Below are 15,849 nucleotides of genomic sequence, written 5' to 3' on the forward strand. Positions count from 1 at the left end.
TCGCTTCATGTACTGCTCCACATTATTTACATTTGAGGCACAAACTGAACAATGCGATTTGTCACAGATGCCTCAATCCATTTGACTTTTTGGAGAAGGAAAGTGTCTTGTACACATTCCAGCAGGTGCTCAGTATGGTCCTGGGAATTGTTGATAAATGTGTTTCTGTGTTTCTCCATTTTAGGATACATTAAAACAAGGGACACAAACCAGGAAGGCAGAGACACAAGTGAGTTAGCCCTTGCTGAAGACAGAGTGGCCCCAGTCCACACTGACCCCGTGTACAGAGCGACCCCTGTCCACACTGACCCCGTGTACAGAGTGACCCCTGTCCACACTGACCCTGTGTACAGAGTGACCCCTGTCCACACTGACCCTCTGTACAGAGTGACTCCTGTCCTCACATACCCAGAGTACAGAGTGAGCACTGTCCTCACATACCCTCTGTACAGAGTGACCCCTATCCGCACGTACCCTGTGTACAGAGTGACCCCTATCCGCACGTACCCTGTGTACAGAGTGACCCCTGTCCGCACGTACCCTGTGTACAGAGTGACCCCTGTCCGCACTGACCGTGTGTATACACTGACCCTGCAAAGCTGTGTACACAGCAACGATGTTTGCTCCTGAACTTTTTGTTGTTACACCTGCGATAGAGAAGTCTGACAGGATTTTTGAATGATTTATTTCTATCTGTTCTATTTTAGGATCTTTATGTAACTAAGCTGCTAACAAAGGTTCCAGTGAAAGATGTGAGTTAGTAAGTTACAGATAGACAGTAAATATTATCATGATAAACCCCATGTGCAGGTTGCCCTCGCTGTTCTTGTTTCGCATTCTGAATGATCCCTGTGCACACTATTTCTGCAAGGGATGTTAAACTGATCCAAATATTCACCTTTTCACTGTGTGAGGCAGAAATACCTCGACATTTCCCGATCCTGTTTTCCGCTCACCCGAAGCTCATCTCATGCAGGACAGAGGGACTCTTGCACGGGGTTAGAACTGCAGGAGTGCTGCACTGTCATGGGGTTAGTACTGAGGGATGCTGCCACATCATGGTGTTGATACTAAGGGAGAGCTGCACTATCACAGGGTTAGTACTAAGGATGTGCTGCACTGTCATGATTTTAACACTAGGGGAATGCTGTACTACAATGGGGTTAATACTAAGGGAGTGCTGCACTGTTACAGAATTAGTACTGAGGGATGCCGCAATATCATAGGGTTACTACTATGGGAGTGCTGCACTGTCACGGGGTTAATACTGAGGGAGTACTGCACTGTTGTGGTGTTGATACTTAGGGCATGCTGCCCTGTCATGAGGTCAGTACTGAGGAGTGCTGCACTGTCAGAGGGTCAGTACTGAGGGAGTGTTGAACTGTCATGGGGTCAGTACTGAGGGAGTGCTGCCCCATCACGGTGTTAATACTGAGGGACAGCAGCACTGTCATGAGGTCAGTACTGAGGGAGTGCTGCATTGTCATGGGGTTAGGACTGAGGGTCAGTCCTGAGGGAGTGCAGCACTGTCAGAGGGTCAGTACTGAGGGTGTGCTGCACAAATCATGGTGTTAATACTGAGGGGATGCTGCACTGTAATGGGGTTAGTACTGAGGGAAAAAAGGTAAAAACAATGACTGCAGATGCTGAAAACCAAATACTGGATTAGTGGTGCTGGAAGAGCACAGCAGTTCAGGCAGCATCCAACGAGCAGCGAAATCGACGTTTCGGGCAAAAGCCCTTCATCAGGAATAAAGGCAGTGAGCCTGAAGCATGGAGAGATAAGCTAGAGGAGGGTGGGGGTGGGGAGAGAGTAGCATAGAGTACAATGGGTGAGTGGGGGAGGAGATGAAGGTGATAGGTCAAGGAGGAGAGGGTGGAGTGGATAGGTGGAAAAGGAGATAGGCAGGTCAGTCAAGTCAAGGAGACAGTAACTGAGCTGGAAGTTTGAAACTAGGATGAGGTGGGGGAAGGGGAAATGAGGAAGCTGTTGAAGTCCACATTGATGCCCTGGTGTTAATACTAGGGGGGTGCTGCACATACTGTCATAGGTTGAGCAATGAGGGACTCCTGCACTATCAGAGGGTCAGTACTGCAGGTGTGTTGCACTGTCATGGGGTCAGTACTGAGGAAGAGCTGCATTGTCATGAGATTACTACTGAGCGAGTATTGCACTGTCAGGTTAGTACTGCAGGTGTGCTGCACTGTCAGAGGGTAAGTACTGAGGGTGTGCTGTACTGTCAGAGGGTCAGTACTGAGGGTGTGCTGCACTGTTGGAGGATCAGTACTGAGGGAGTGCTGCACTGTCGGAGGATCAGTACTGAGGGTGTGCTGCACTGTCGAAGGGTCAATAGACAATAGATGCATGAGTAGGCCATTCTGCCCTTCGAGCCTGCACCACCATTCAATATGATCATGGCTGATCATCCTTAATCAGTATCCTGTTCCTGCCTTATCTCCATAACCCTTGATTCCACTATCCTTGAGAACTCTATCCAACTCTTTCTTAAATGAATCCCGGGACTGGGTCTCCACTGCCCTCTGCATTCCACACAGCCACCACGCTCTGGGTGAAGAGGTTTCTCCTCATCTCTGTCCTAAATGGTCTACCCCGTACTTTTAAGCTGTGTCCTCTGGTTCGGCACTCACCCATCAGCAGAAACATGTCTCCTGCTGCCAGAGTGTCCAATCCTTTCATAATCTTATATGTCTCAATCAGATCCCCTCTCCGTCTTCTAAACTCAAGGGTATACAAGCCCAGTCGCTCCAGTCTTTCAGCGTAAAGTAGTCCTGCCATTCCAGGAATTGACCTTGTGAACCTACGCTGCACTCCCTCAGTAGCCAGAGTGTCTTTCCTCAAATTTGGAGACCAGAACTGCCCACAGTATTCCAGGTGCGGTCTCACCAGGGCCCTGTACAGCTGCAGAAGAACCTCTTTGCTTCCATACTCAATTCCTCTCGTTATGAAGGACAGCATGCTATTAGCCTTCTTCACTACCAGCTGTACCTGCATGCTTACCTTCATTGACTGGTGTACAAGAACACCCAGATCTCTCTGTACTGCCCCTTTAACTAAATTGATTCCATTTAGGTAGTAATCTGCCTTTCTGTTCTTGCCACCAAAGTGGATAACCATACATTTATCCACATTAAACTGCATCTGCCATGCATCTGACCACTCACCTAACTTGTCCAGGTCACCCTGTAATCTCCTAACATCCTCCTCACATTTCACCCTGCCACCCAGCTTAGCATCATCAGCAAATTTGCTAATGTTATTACTAATACTGAGGGTGTGCTGCACAGTCGGAGGGTCGGTACTGAGGGTGTGCTGCACTGTCGGAGGATCAGTACTGAGGGTGTGCTGCACTGTGGGAGGGTCAGCACTGAGAGGGTACTGCAGTGTCATAGGGTCAATAATGTGGGAGTGCTGCACTGTTGGAAGACCAGTACAGAGGGAGTACTGCACTGTTGTAGGTTCAATTCTGATAGAGGGCAACACTATTGGAGGGTGAGTACGGAATCCCACGCTATTGTAGGTTCGCTACTGAGAGCATGTGACACTGTCAGAGGGTCAGTATTGAGGTAGTCCCACAGTCTCATAGGTTCAGAACTGAGACAATACCACACTGTTGCATCTCAGTACAGAGGAACTGCCACGCTCTTAGAGGTTCAGTACTGAAGCAATGCTACACTGTGTCAGAGTGTCAGTGTACTGACAAAATTACATGTGCCGAAGATTAGGGGAACCAATGAATGTATTGCTTTTGGATTTCTGGTTGGAATTTGATAAGGTGCCACATCCACTGTTATCACGGAAAATAAAAGTGTAGGGTGTAGCAGCTTGGCGTGGACGGAGGCTTGGCTGAATGGGTCTAAATGGACGACTGATGTCTTGTTGCGCAAATCAAGGCCATTTGGCCTGAGACATCTGAGAATACTCTGTTCTCGAGTTTTCTCACTGGACGTCCAGTTGCAATATTCAAGTAGTGTCTTTACCACACGTGTAGGGAGCCATAGCTGGACAGCCAGGGAACCTCTCCACTGAGATTCAAATGAGCACTACTTACATCTTTACTTGCCTAATTTATTTTTGTTTCCTAAGAGTATGATCTTAAGTATCTGTATCTTTGTACCTAGGATGGTGCTGCAATGTGACATCTGTAAACATTTTCAGTGTACTCATTTGAGAACATGTGACAATAAAATTAATTCAGTTCAGGACAATTTATACCTGTTCATTATCAATTACAATATAATGGTATGCGGTAGGCAAAGAGTACAGTTCAATAGCTTCTCTGGTAGGTTAATAATTGTGTTTCTGTCTAATAATCACATTTCAGGGATTTGATATTGTCCTTTCGGAGATAGTAATAAATGTGTGTTAGTGTGTTTAGAGAAGACTTTTAGCTCAGGTTGAGGTTCGGGGTGTAAGTTTGCTTGCTGAACTGGAAGGTTCATTTTCAGACATACTAGGTTACATCATCAGTCGAGAGTGATGAAGAACTTATGCCCGAAATGTCGTTTCTCCTGCTCCTCGGATGCACTCCTCACTTTCTTGTAGGTAACATCGTCAGTGGGCCTCTGGTGAAGTGCTGGTGTTATGTCCTGCTTTCTATTTATGTACTTAGTTTTCCTTGAGTTGATTATGTCACTTCCTGAGGTAGTGTCATTTCCTGTGTTGGTAATGGAATGGGGAACTTCAAACCAGCATCTGCTGGAAAGCAACTCTTATGGACCAAATACTGAACTACAGAAGCAATCGTTCCAACACCCACCAACGAAGTTGCATTGGAACATTTTTTGAATGAGCCACCACACCAGGCAACACAGAGGAACTATGACGAGCAGAAGAAAATCACCAATATAGCGTATTCAAAAAGAACAGGTACCCAATGAACACACGCAAAAATGTGAGGACTGCAGATGCTGGAGATTAGAGTCAAGAGCGTGGTGCTGGAAAAGCACAGCAGGTCAGACAGCATCCTGCTCCTCTGAACACGCACTCAACCCAATGAACACAGTCCGTCGATTTCTCAGCAACAAACCCAAACAAGCAGACAAAACACATCCAGAAACCCTCGTCACTCTCCCCTACATCAAAGACATCTCAGAAATGACTGCCAGACTACTCAGACCCTTGGCATCATGGTAGCCCACAAACCCACCAACACACTAAAAGAGCAGCTCATGAACTTGAAAGACCCTATACAGACAACAAGCAAAACTAACGTCATTTACAAAATAGCTTGCAAGGACTGTAACAAACACTATATTGGACAAACAGGCAGAAAACCAGCCACCAGGAAACATGGACATCAAAAAGTCATGATCCACTATCACTAGTATCCTGACATACAAATGAAACACATCCAGCCTAGGACAAGGCAAGTAGAGACGTGCAGGAGAATTCCTAGAAGCATGGCATTCCAACCGGAACTCTATCAACAAACACATCGATTTGGACCCTATCTACCACCCCCTGAGAAAAAAGAATAGGAAATGGCATCAGCAACACAGGAGATGACATCACCAACCCAAGGAAACCTAAACACATAAAATAGAAAGCGGGACATAACACTAGCGCTTCACTGGAGGCTCACTGATGATGTTACCTAAGATGGTGATGAAACGTCTGAAAACAAACCTTCCAGCTCAGCGAGCGATCCTACATCCAGTATAAATGTGTGTGTTTGCTGAATAAAGTTTTATGGGGGTGAGCCACTGTGACAGTAACCTTCCCCATTCATTATTTTGGTTATCCTGTACATTGTTTATCTGTCTCCCATTCCTTAACTGAGTCAGCCTGCATCATTGTTTCTTCTTTATGCTTTGGCAAACAAGTTGTTGATCCTAATTAGTGCTTTAAAATTAATCTAATTTATTTTATTAAGGAAGCATCATTACCTAGAGCCAATCCATTGCCTTTTCGCCATATACCTGCACATCATTTCTATCCAAATAACCCTCATAATCCAATGCCCTCATTGATCCTGCCTCCTCCACATTTCATGCAGTCTGTTTCAGACCCTAACTACTCATTGTGTGAAAATGTTTTTTTCCCTGCATCACCCTTGATGTGTATCATTTTTAATCCATTCCTGTTTCTTTTCAAAGCAGAAATACTTTCCTAATGTATTCTGCCCAACCTGTTAATAATTTTGAAAACTTGTGTTAGATCTCTTCTCAGTTTTTTTCTTCTCTAAAAGGAGAACACTCTCAATGTTTTCAATCTATCCTCTCAACTGAAATTTCTCATTCCCGGAACCATTCTTGTAAATCACTTCTGCACTCTCTCCAGGGTATACACATCTTTCTTGTAATAAGACTGGAACGGGTGCAGAGGAGGTTTACCAGGATATTGCCTGGCATGGTAGGAAGATCGTATGAGGAAAGGCTGAGGCACTTGGGGCTGTTTTCATTGGAGAAAAGAAGGTTTAGGGGAGATTTGATAGAGGTGTACAAGACGATTAGGGGTTTAGATAGGGTTGACCATGAGAACCTTTTTTCACGTATGGAGTCAGCTATTACGAGGGGGCATAGCTTTAAATTAAGGGGTGGTAGGTATAGGACAGATGTTCGGGGTAGATTCTTCACTCAGCGAGTCGTGAGTTCATGGAATGCCCTGCCAGTACCAGTGGTGGACTCTCCCTCTTTATGGGCATTTAAACGGGCATTGGATAGGCATATGGAGGATAGTGGGCTAGTGTAGGTTAGGTGGGCTTGGATCGGCGCAACATCGAGGGCCAAAGGGCCTGTACTGCGCTGTATTTTTCTATGTTCTTTTTCTAAGACACACGCAACTGTACACAGTACCCCAGCTGAAGTTTAACAAGCGCCTTATTCAAAATCACCTCCCTGCTCTTGTACTGTATGCCCACAGATCTTTTTCGAGTTGGTGACCCACAGTTAAACATTCATCAGGTCTCTCTCTCCCCCTCACTCTCTCTCACTCCCCCTCACTCTCCCTCTCCCCCTCACTCTCCCTCACTCTCTCTCTCACTCTTTCTCTCTCTCACTCTCTCTCTATCTGTCTCTCGTTCACTCTCTCCCTCTCTCTCTCACTCTGACTCTTTTTCTCTCACTCCAACTCTTTCTTTCTCTCTCTCATTCCCCCCCACTCTCTCACACACTCTTCCACTCTCTAACTCTCTCACTCTCACTCTCACTCTCTTCTCATCTCTCTCTCTCACTCTCACTATCTCACTCTCTCTCTCTCACAACTCTTTCTCTCTCTCTCAACTCTCTCTCTCACCCACACATTTGCCCTCACTCTCTCTCTCTCACCCTCTATCTCTCTCACCCTCCCTCTCTTGTGCTCTCTCTATATCTCTCTCACTCCGTCTCTTCCTCTCTCACTCCCCCTCTCCCCCTCTCCCTCTCTCACTCTTAACTCACACTCTCTCTCTAATGATGGAGCAGCATATGCTCCAATAAGACTATAGCAACTTCACCTGTCTACTTTTCTAGCGGTGGTGATGGTGCTTAATTCCTCCCTTGTATTCTTTAGTATTCATGAGAAGTTTGAAGCGTATTCCACAATAAAGACCTTATGTGAAATATCTGTTTAACTCCTCTGCCATCTCTGTGTTCTGCAAAATTGTCTCTCAAGATTAATTTTCAAAGAGATCCATGTTCACTTTGACCCCTCTCTTCCTTTATATATATTTAAAGAAGCTGCCATTGTCAGTTTTTGTGTTCCTAGCTAGTTCACCCTCCGAGCTTATTTCCTCTGTCTGTTTAGTCCTCCTTTGCTGTATTCTGGATTTATCTTAGACTTTGGGTCTTTTGGCTCTTTTACTTTCATCTCTCCATGGTTAGCCATGATTTATTCCTCTGTTAGAATCTTCCCTCTTTACTGGGATGTATTTTTGCGGAGAGTCATTAATTATGCCCTCAAATGTCTGCTATTATTTGCTTACCTTCCTTCTGCTAATCTATCCATTCTGTCCACTTCAGTTAACTCTATCCTCATTTCATTGTAATTTTCTTCATTTAAGGGAAACACATTTATTTCTGACCTAAGTTTCTCACACTCAAACTGAATATTAAATTCGATCATGTTATGATCTCTACTTGTTAGATGACCTTTTACTTGGAGGTCATTTATCAAACCTGTTTCATTACTCATTACTAAACAGGTAGTCTTGCACCCTGTTTGGCTGCATGACGTATTGCTCTGGTTAATTTGTTGTAGCTACCCTTTCCAATTTCATTGACCCAGTTAAAATGAACATTGAAGTCATCCATAACTCTTGTTCTATTCCTTTTATAGGCCACTATTATTTGTTGATATAAAGCCTTCCCCACACAGGGCTCTGGACACTACTCCCACTAATGTCTTTGTGCCCTTCCTGGTTTTTTCTCCCTCCATTAAAATGGACTGTACATCATTGAAGCCGAGATTGTCTCACAGCTGTCCTCACCTCATCTTTTATTGACTGGACTACCTTACCACACTTTCTATCCCTCTTGTCTTTCCAACAATATTCCTGAATGTTAATTTCTCATCTTTGATGTCCTTGTAACCAAATTTCCGTAATATTACCTTGATTTATGCCATTGGGTTATCTACTTCATTCTAAATGCTTCATACATGAAGGTACAAAGCCTTTAGTCCTGCCTTTTTGCTATTATAAATCAGCTTTCTCTGTACTGTGGCCCTATTTGCCTGTCACCTTTGATTACCATGTCTACCAATTCTTGCATTTTACTGTTTTTGTTTTCATTACTGTCTTTGTTTTTCTTTCCCTTATCCCCCTGCTTTAGTTCCCGTTTTAGTTTAAAACCTGCCCTAACCGCACTAGAGATACTTGCCCTGAGGCATTAGTCCTGGTCTTACTCGGTGTAACCTGTCCAGTTTGTACTGTCCCACCTCCTCCAGAAACAGTCCCAATTTCCCAGGAATCTGAAACCTTCCCCATGGCAGCATCTCTTCAGCCACATATTCAACTGATAAATTCTGACTAACACGTAGCAATGGTAATAATCCTGAGATTGCTACCTTTGAGGTCCTACTTTTCAGCGTGATTCCTAACTTACTACATTTACCTTTTAGGATCTTATCCTTTTTTTTAAAAACTCTATGTCAGTTGATACCGACATGTACCACAACCACTGGCTGTTCACCCTCCCGCTCCTGAATGTCCTGTATTTGCTCTGAAACATCCTTAACCCGAGCACAAGTGAAGCAACGTGCGTTCTAGAGCAAAATCAGAAATTGCTGGAAAATCTCAGCAGGTCTGGCAGCATTTATTCCCTTTTGTATTTCCGCATTTTCTTCTCTTGACCTGTGCAGAAGAACCAACTGGGATGTAGTGAATTTAATTGTTGCTGCTTTCGCCTGAGAGACCATTTACCCAAAGCAGTCTCCCCAGTTTGGTTGGGGAATAGCTACAGAGGTTTCCTGTTCTGCCCGTCTAGTTTTCTTCCTCTGCCCTAGTGGTCACTCATTTCCCTTTCCTTCTGTGCAGATGTGGCCTGCAGCGTGACCACCTCTTTGCCTGTGGTACCCATGATTCTCTCAGCTCCACAGTGTCTCCAGCTGCTGTTCCAGCTCCAAAACCCACTTCCTGCACACAAATCGGAAATATATCCAGCTTCTTTATCCCTTGACCCAATTAAAGCAGAATAAACACAAAGACCTTACAACTCGAATAGTAGTATTAATATTCACTGCCTATGCTCACCCAAACAGCAGCTTGCCCAAATCGTCGACTCTCCTGCCCCTCAGATGCTGCCTGAAGTGCTGTGCTTTTCCAGCACCATTCTAATCTTGACTTTGTTGGAGGTGTAGTGGACAGTGAAGAGCATTACCTCAGATTACAACAGGGTCTTGATCAGATGGGCCAATGGGCTGAGAAGTGGCAGATGGAGTTTAATTCAGATAAATGCGAGGTGCTGCATTTTGGGAAAGCAAATCTTAGCAGGACTTACACACTTAATGGTAAGGTCCTGGGGAGTGTTGCTGAACAAAGAGACCTTGGACTGCAGGTTCACAGCTCCTTGAAAGTGGAGTCGCAGGCAGATAGGATAGTGAAGGCGGCGTTTGGTATGCTTTCCTTTGTTGGTCAGAGTATTGAGTACAGGGGTTGGGAGGTCATATTGCGGCTGTACGGGACATTGGTTAGGCCACTGTTGGAATATTGCATGCAATTCTGGTCTCCTTCCTATCGGAAAGATGTTGTGAAACTTGAAAGGGTTCAGCGAAGATTTACAAGGATGTTACCAGGGTTGGAGGATCTGAGCTATAGGGAGAGGGTGAACAGGCTGGGGCTGTTTTCCCTGGAGCATCGGAGGCTGAGGTTTATAAACCTTATAGACTTACGGGGCAACTTTTTCACACAGAGGGTGGCACGTGTATGGAATGAGCTGCCAGAGGAAGTGGTGGAGGCTGGTACAATTACAACATTTAAGAGGAATTTGGGTGAATATATGAATAGGAAGGGTTTGGAGGGATATGGGCCAGGTGCTGGCAGGAGGGACTAGATTGGGTTGGGATATCTGGTCAGCATGAATGGGTTGGACTGAAGGGTCTGTTTCCATGCTGTACATCTCTATGACTCTGATCTCCCACATCTGCAGTCTTCAATTTTGCCTAGCAGCTTCCACTTGTCCAGTGTGTGCTTTGAATCCTGATATCTCCTCAGGGACTCTGTTTCTGGATGAAGTGAATGTAATGCTGGGCTGCTCGTTTTCAAATTGTACCATTGCTCTGCTCAGCTGGTCCTCACCAGACCCATCCTCCCTCTGACATTGGTACAGTGTGCTGCTGGGGTAACACAAAGTGCCTCTTTAACCTTTCACTCCAATTTCCCAAAGATCTTACTTTTAGTTTAAAGAGCAGAAGTAATGACCAATCAGGGACTGATCATCTCCTCCTTCGTTCACCTAACTTCTTGTCTCAAAACTCTCAGACACCAGCGCACCAGTCATCTCTGTAGCAGATCCTTGTTGGATTTGACAGCCCAAGAGATGGGAGCAGGACAATGGCTGCTTGCATGGAGGCAGTAGGCAGATGGTTGTAAGGATGGGTGGGAGAGATGATAGAAGGTCTGGTATCCTGGGCAACTCGGAGGACAGGTTGGGGACATGGAGGAGTGAGGTGGAAAGATCCTGCTGTCTTGGATGTGTTGGGAATAGCCAGTCAGGGGACGAAAAAGTGGTGTCTCAAGGCCGGAGTCTGGACTGTCCAAATATGGAGCCATCTCAGAGTATGAGCTGACAGTCTTCCCTGGGCTTTGAGTTAATGCACAACATTTCAGTTATTCTGATGCATGTGACCTCAGACAGTGTCCTTTATAATAAACAGGTGAGCCTGTCCCACAGAGCAATGAATATAATAAAGAGAGAACAAAAAATCATAACATCGTTTTTTTCGCCAATGAAGAAAATGTCCCTGACCCACACTGTAACCAGCTCTCTGGCTAGTCTCAACAAATACCAATGAGGCATAGCTGAATAAAGTGAACCTTTACGTGCAAATGAAATTTAATATTGAAAACCATCCTTGTGCTCTCAAGTGTGCCGTAATGACAATGGAGTTGGGCTGTTTTGCAGAGGCTGTCTTTTTGACCAGGAGCCTCTCTGATAGGCTGCCCATATCTGCTTCATTGCCAACTAATGATGGGTTTCACAAAATGGAATGTTTCCACAGCCACTAAACCACATATACCTTATATATATATCACTGGCCTGTAGAATTGTAATTATCACACATGAGAAGGTAAAAAAGAGAAAACGAAAGTGGCAGTTACATTGCTGGTAACCTAAGTTCTAATCCTAGGCAAAGGTGAGGACTGCAGATGCTGGAGATTAGAGTCAAGATCAGAGTGGTGTTGGAAAAGCACAGCAGGTCAGGCAGCATCCAAGGAGCAGGAAAATCGACGTTTTGGGCAAAAGCCCTTCATCAGGACTAAGTACGAGCTGATATGTGATGCTGAGACTTGGAGGGAGTCAGTCTGACGTTTACCTTGTATTGAATTCCAGGATGAACGGGACCCCTACCAGAAGGGCAGCGTCAAATCCATCGCGAATCAGTTCCTGGCCAAGTCCGATATTAATAACCCAGGACCATCACATGGACTGAAGAGACAAGTAAGGTGATGGGGTTGGGGTTTGGCATGGGAAAATAGAGGGATCGTGGTGATGAAAGACAAATGTGTGTGTTTTCTGGGGTTACACTGGTGCTGACTGATAGAGTGAGTGTGTGTGTGTGTATGTGTATATGCATACACAGAGGTGACGTTGAAGCCTGCCACCCTGTCTGCTCCCAGTTTCTGTTCAATTTATCTTTTCTTCCATAATCCATTGGGGTTACCTCAATGGTTGGATCATAATTGGAATTAACAATCTGTACCACAGTGGCTGAATAGATTCAATGTCTCTAATCTTCGTACTGATATTTAGAAATTCTGTCTCATCATGGACAGTGAGGAAGGTTATCAGAAATTGCAGAAGGACCTTGGGGAAGTGGGCGGAGAAATGGGAAATGGAGTTTAATATAAATAAGTGTGAGGTCTTGCATTTTTGAAAGTCAAACTAAGACAGGGGTTTCATAGTGAATGGTAGGGCCTTAAGGAGTGTATTGGAACAAAGGGACCTTGGAGTTCAGGTTCACTGTTCTCTGAAAGTGGAGTCACAGGTAGACAGGGCAGTGAAGGCTTTTGGCACACTGGCCTTCATCAGTCAGGACACTGAGTATAGAAGTTGGGAAGTTATCTGGCAGTTGGAACAGGATGTTGGTGAGGCCACACTTGGAGTATTGTGTTCAGTTTTGGTCACCTTGCTATTGGAAGGATGTTATTAACCTGGAAAGAGTGCAGAAGAAATTTACAAGAATGTTGCCAGGACTCGAGGAACTTGAGTTATAGAGAGAGGTTGGACAAGCTAGGACCTTGTTCTTTAGAGCATAGGAGACTGAGGGGGGTTCTTATAGAAAGTGTATAAAATCATGAGAGGGATGGATAGGGTGAATGCACTCAGTCTTTTTGCCAGGGCTGGGGAATTGAGGACTAGAGGGCATCAGTTTAGGGTTAGAGGGGAAAGAATAAAAGGGAATCTGAGGGGTAACATTTTTACACAGAGGGTGGTACGCAGATGGTATGAGCTGCCAGTGGAAATTGTTGAGGCAGGTACATTAGCGACATTTACAAGTCATTTGGACAAATACACGGACTGGAAAGGATTAGAAGGAAGATTAAAGTGCGGGGAAATAGGATCAGTGTCAATGGACATTTTGATTGGCATGGACCAGTTCAGGCCAAACGGCCTGTCTCCATGGTGACTCCATGAAGATTTGACAGATTAACAGTGGGAATCTTTATGGCTTTGTCGCTCATTCAGTTGCAGAAGGCTTTTGATAAAATGCCACACAAGCAACTGCTTTTCAGGGCAAGGACAGTAGGTGAAAAATCTCAATCAGGAAATGGGAGTGCAGAGATTGTCTATCTTATAATTTTTAATTGTAGCAGGTTGTTTCCCTGGTGCCAGGATCAAGGATGTCTCAGAGAGGGTGCAGAATGTTCTCAAGGGGGAGAGGGGCCAGCAAGAGGTCATTGTCCACATAGGAACCAACAACATAGGAAGGGAAAAGGTTGAGATTCTGAAGGGAGATTGCAGAGAGTTAGGCAGGAATTTAAAAAGGAGGTCCTCGAGAATATCTGGATTTTCGGCGCTATGAGCTAGTGAAGGCGGGAATAGGAGGATAGAGCAGATGAATGCATGGCTGAGGAGCTGGTGTATGGGAGAAGGATTCACATTTTTGGATCATTGGAATCTCTTTTGGGGTAGAAGTGACCTGTACAAGAAGAATGGATTGCACCTAAATTGGAAGGGGACTAATATACTGGCAGGGAAATTTGCTAGAACTGCTCGGGAGGATTTAAACTAGTAAGGTGGGGGTGGGGTGGGGTGGGTGGGGGGGGGGGACCCAGGGAGATAGTGAGGAAAGAGATCAATCTGAGACGGGTACAGCTGAGAACAGAAGTGAGTCAAACAGTCAGGGCAGGCAGGGACAAGGTAGGACTAATAAATTAAACTGCATTTATTTCAATGCAAGGGGCCTAACAGGGAGGGCAGATGAACTCAGGGCATGGTTAGGAACATGGGACTGGGATATCATAGCAATTACAGAAACACGACTCAGGGATGGGCAGGACTGGCAGCTTAATGTTCCAGGATACAAATGCTACAGGAAGGATAGAAAGGGAGGCAAGAGAGGGACGGGGGGGTGGGGGGCGGGGGGGGGCGGGCGGGCGGGGATGTCGGGGGGGGGGGAGGCGTGGTGGTGGTGGCGGCGGCATTTTTGATAAGGGATAGCATTACAGCTGTACTGAGGAGGATATTCCTGGAAACACATCCAGGGAAGTTATATGGGTGGAACTGAGGATTAAGAAAGGGATGATAACCTTATTGGGATTGTATTATAGACTCCCTAATAGCCAGAGGGAAATTGAGAAACAAACTTGTAAGGAGATCTCAGCTATCTGTAAGAATAATAGGGTAGTTATGATAGGGGATTTTAACTTTGCAAACATCAACTGGGACTGCCATAGTGTTAAAGGTTTAGATGGAGAGGAATTTGTTTAGTGCGTACAAGACAATTTTCTGATTCAATATGTGGATGTACCTACTAGAGAAGGTGCAAAACTTGACCTAGTCTTGGGAAATAAGGCAGGGCAGGTGACTGAGGTGTCAGTGGGGGAGCACTTTGGGGCCAGCGACCATAATTCTATTTGTTTTAAAATAAGATGGAAAAGGATAGACCAGATCTAAAAGTTGAGGTTCTAACTTGGAGAAAGGCCAATTTTGACAGTATTAGGCAAGAACTTTTGAAAGCTGATGGAGGCAGATGTTCGCAGGTAAAGAGATGGCTGGAAAATGGGAAGCCTTCAGAAATGAGAGAACAACATTCCAGAGAAAGTACATTCATGTCGGGGTGAAAGGGAAGGCTGGTAGGTATAGGGAATGCTGGATGACTAAAGAAATTGAGGGTTTGGTTAAGAAAAAGGAGGAAGCATATGTCAGGTATAGACAGGATAGATTGAGTGAATCCTTAGGAGAGTATAAAGGAATTAGGAGAATACTAAAGAGGGAAATCAGGAGGGCAAAACGGGGACATGAGATAGCTTTGGCAAATAGAATTAAGGAGAATCCAAAGGGTTTTAACAAATATATTAAGGTCAAAAGGGAAACTAGGGAGAGAATAGGGCCCCTCAAAGATCAGCAAGGCAGCCTTTGTGTGGAACTGCAGAAAATGGGGGAGATACTAAATGAATATTTTGCATCAGTATTTACTGTGGAAAAGGATCTGGAAGATATAGACTGTAAGAAAATAGATGGTGACATGTTGCAAAATGTCCATATTACAGAGGAGGAAGTGCTGGATGTCTTGAAACAGGTAAAGGTGGATAAATCCCCAGGACCTGATCAGGTGTACCCGAGAACTCTGTGGATAGCTGGAGAAGTGATTGCTGGGCCTCTTACTGAGATATTTGTATCATCGATAGTCACAGGTGAGGTGCCAGAAGACTGGAGGTTGGCAAACGTGGTGCCACTGTTTAAGAAGGGCAGTAAAGACAAGCCAGGGAACTATAGACCAGTGAGCCTGACGTCAGTTGTTGGGCTAGTTGTTGGAAGTTATCCTGAGGGACAGGATGTACATGTATTTGGAAAGGCAAGGACTGATTATGGATAGTCAACATGGCTTTGTGTGTGGGAAATCATGTCTCACAAACTTGATTGAGTTTTTTTATAGAAGTAACAAAGAGGATTGATGAGGGCAGAGCAGTAGATGTGATCTATATGGACTTCAGTAAGGCGTTCGACAAGGTTCCCCATGGGAGACTG

The 15,849-nt window shown here is 45.0% G+C and overlaps 1 protein-coding gene across 1 annotated transcript in view; it reads left to right on the top strand.

The window, feature by feature from the left end:
* The window catches only part of LOC140458192 (protein-methionine sulfoxide oxidase mical3a-like), a 433,786-nt gene that overhangs the window by 241,785 nt on the left and 176,152 nt on the right, over positions 1–15,849 (top strand). Inside the window, exon 21 of the mRNA XM_072552428.1 lies at positions 11,989–12,096. Coding sequence (XP_072408529.1) covers positions 11,989–12,096 — 108 coding nt within the window. The remainder of the gene's footprint in view (positions 1–11,988; positions 12,097–15,849) is intronic.

The sequence above is a fragment of the Chiloscyllium punctatum genome, chromosome 32, assembly GCF_047496795.1.
Source record: "Chiloscyllium punctatum isolate Juve2018m chromosome 32, sChiPun1.3, whole genome shotgun sequence".
NCBI lineage: Eukaryota > Metazoa > Chordata > Chondrichthyes > Orectolobiformes > Hemiscylliidae > Chiloscyllium > Chiloscyllium punctatum.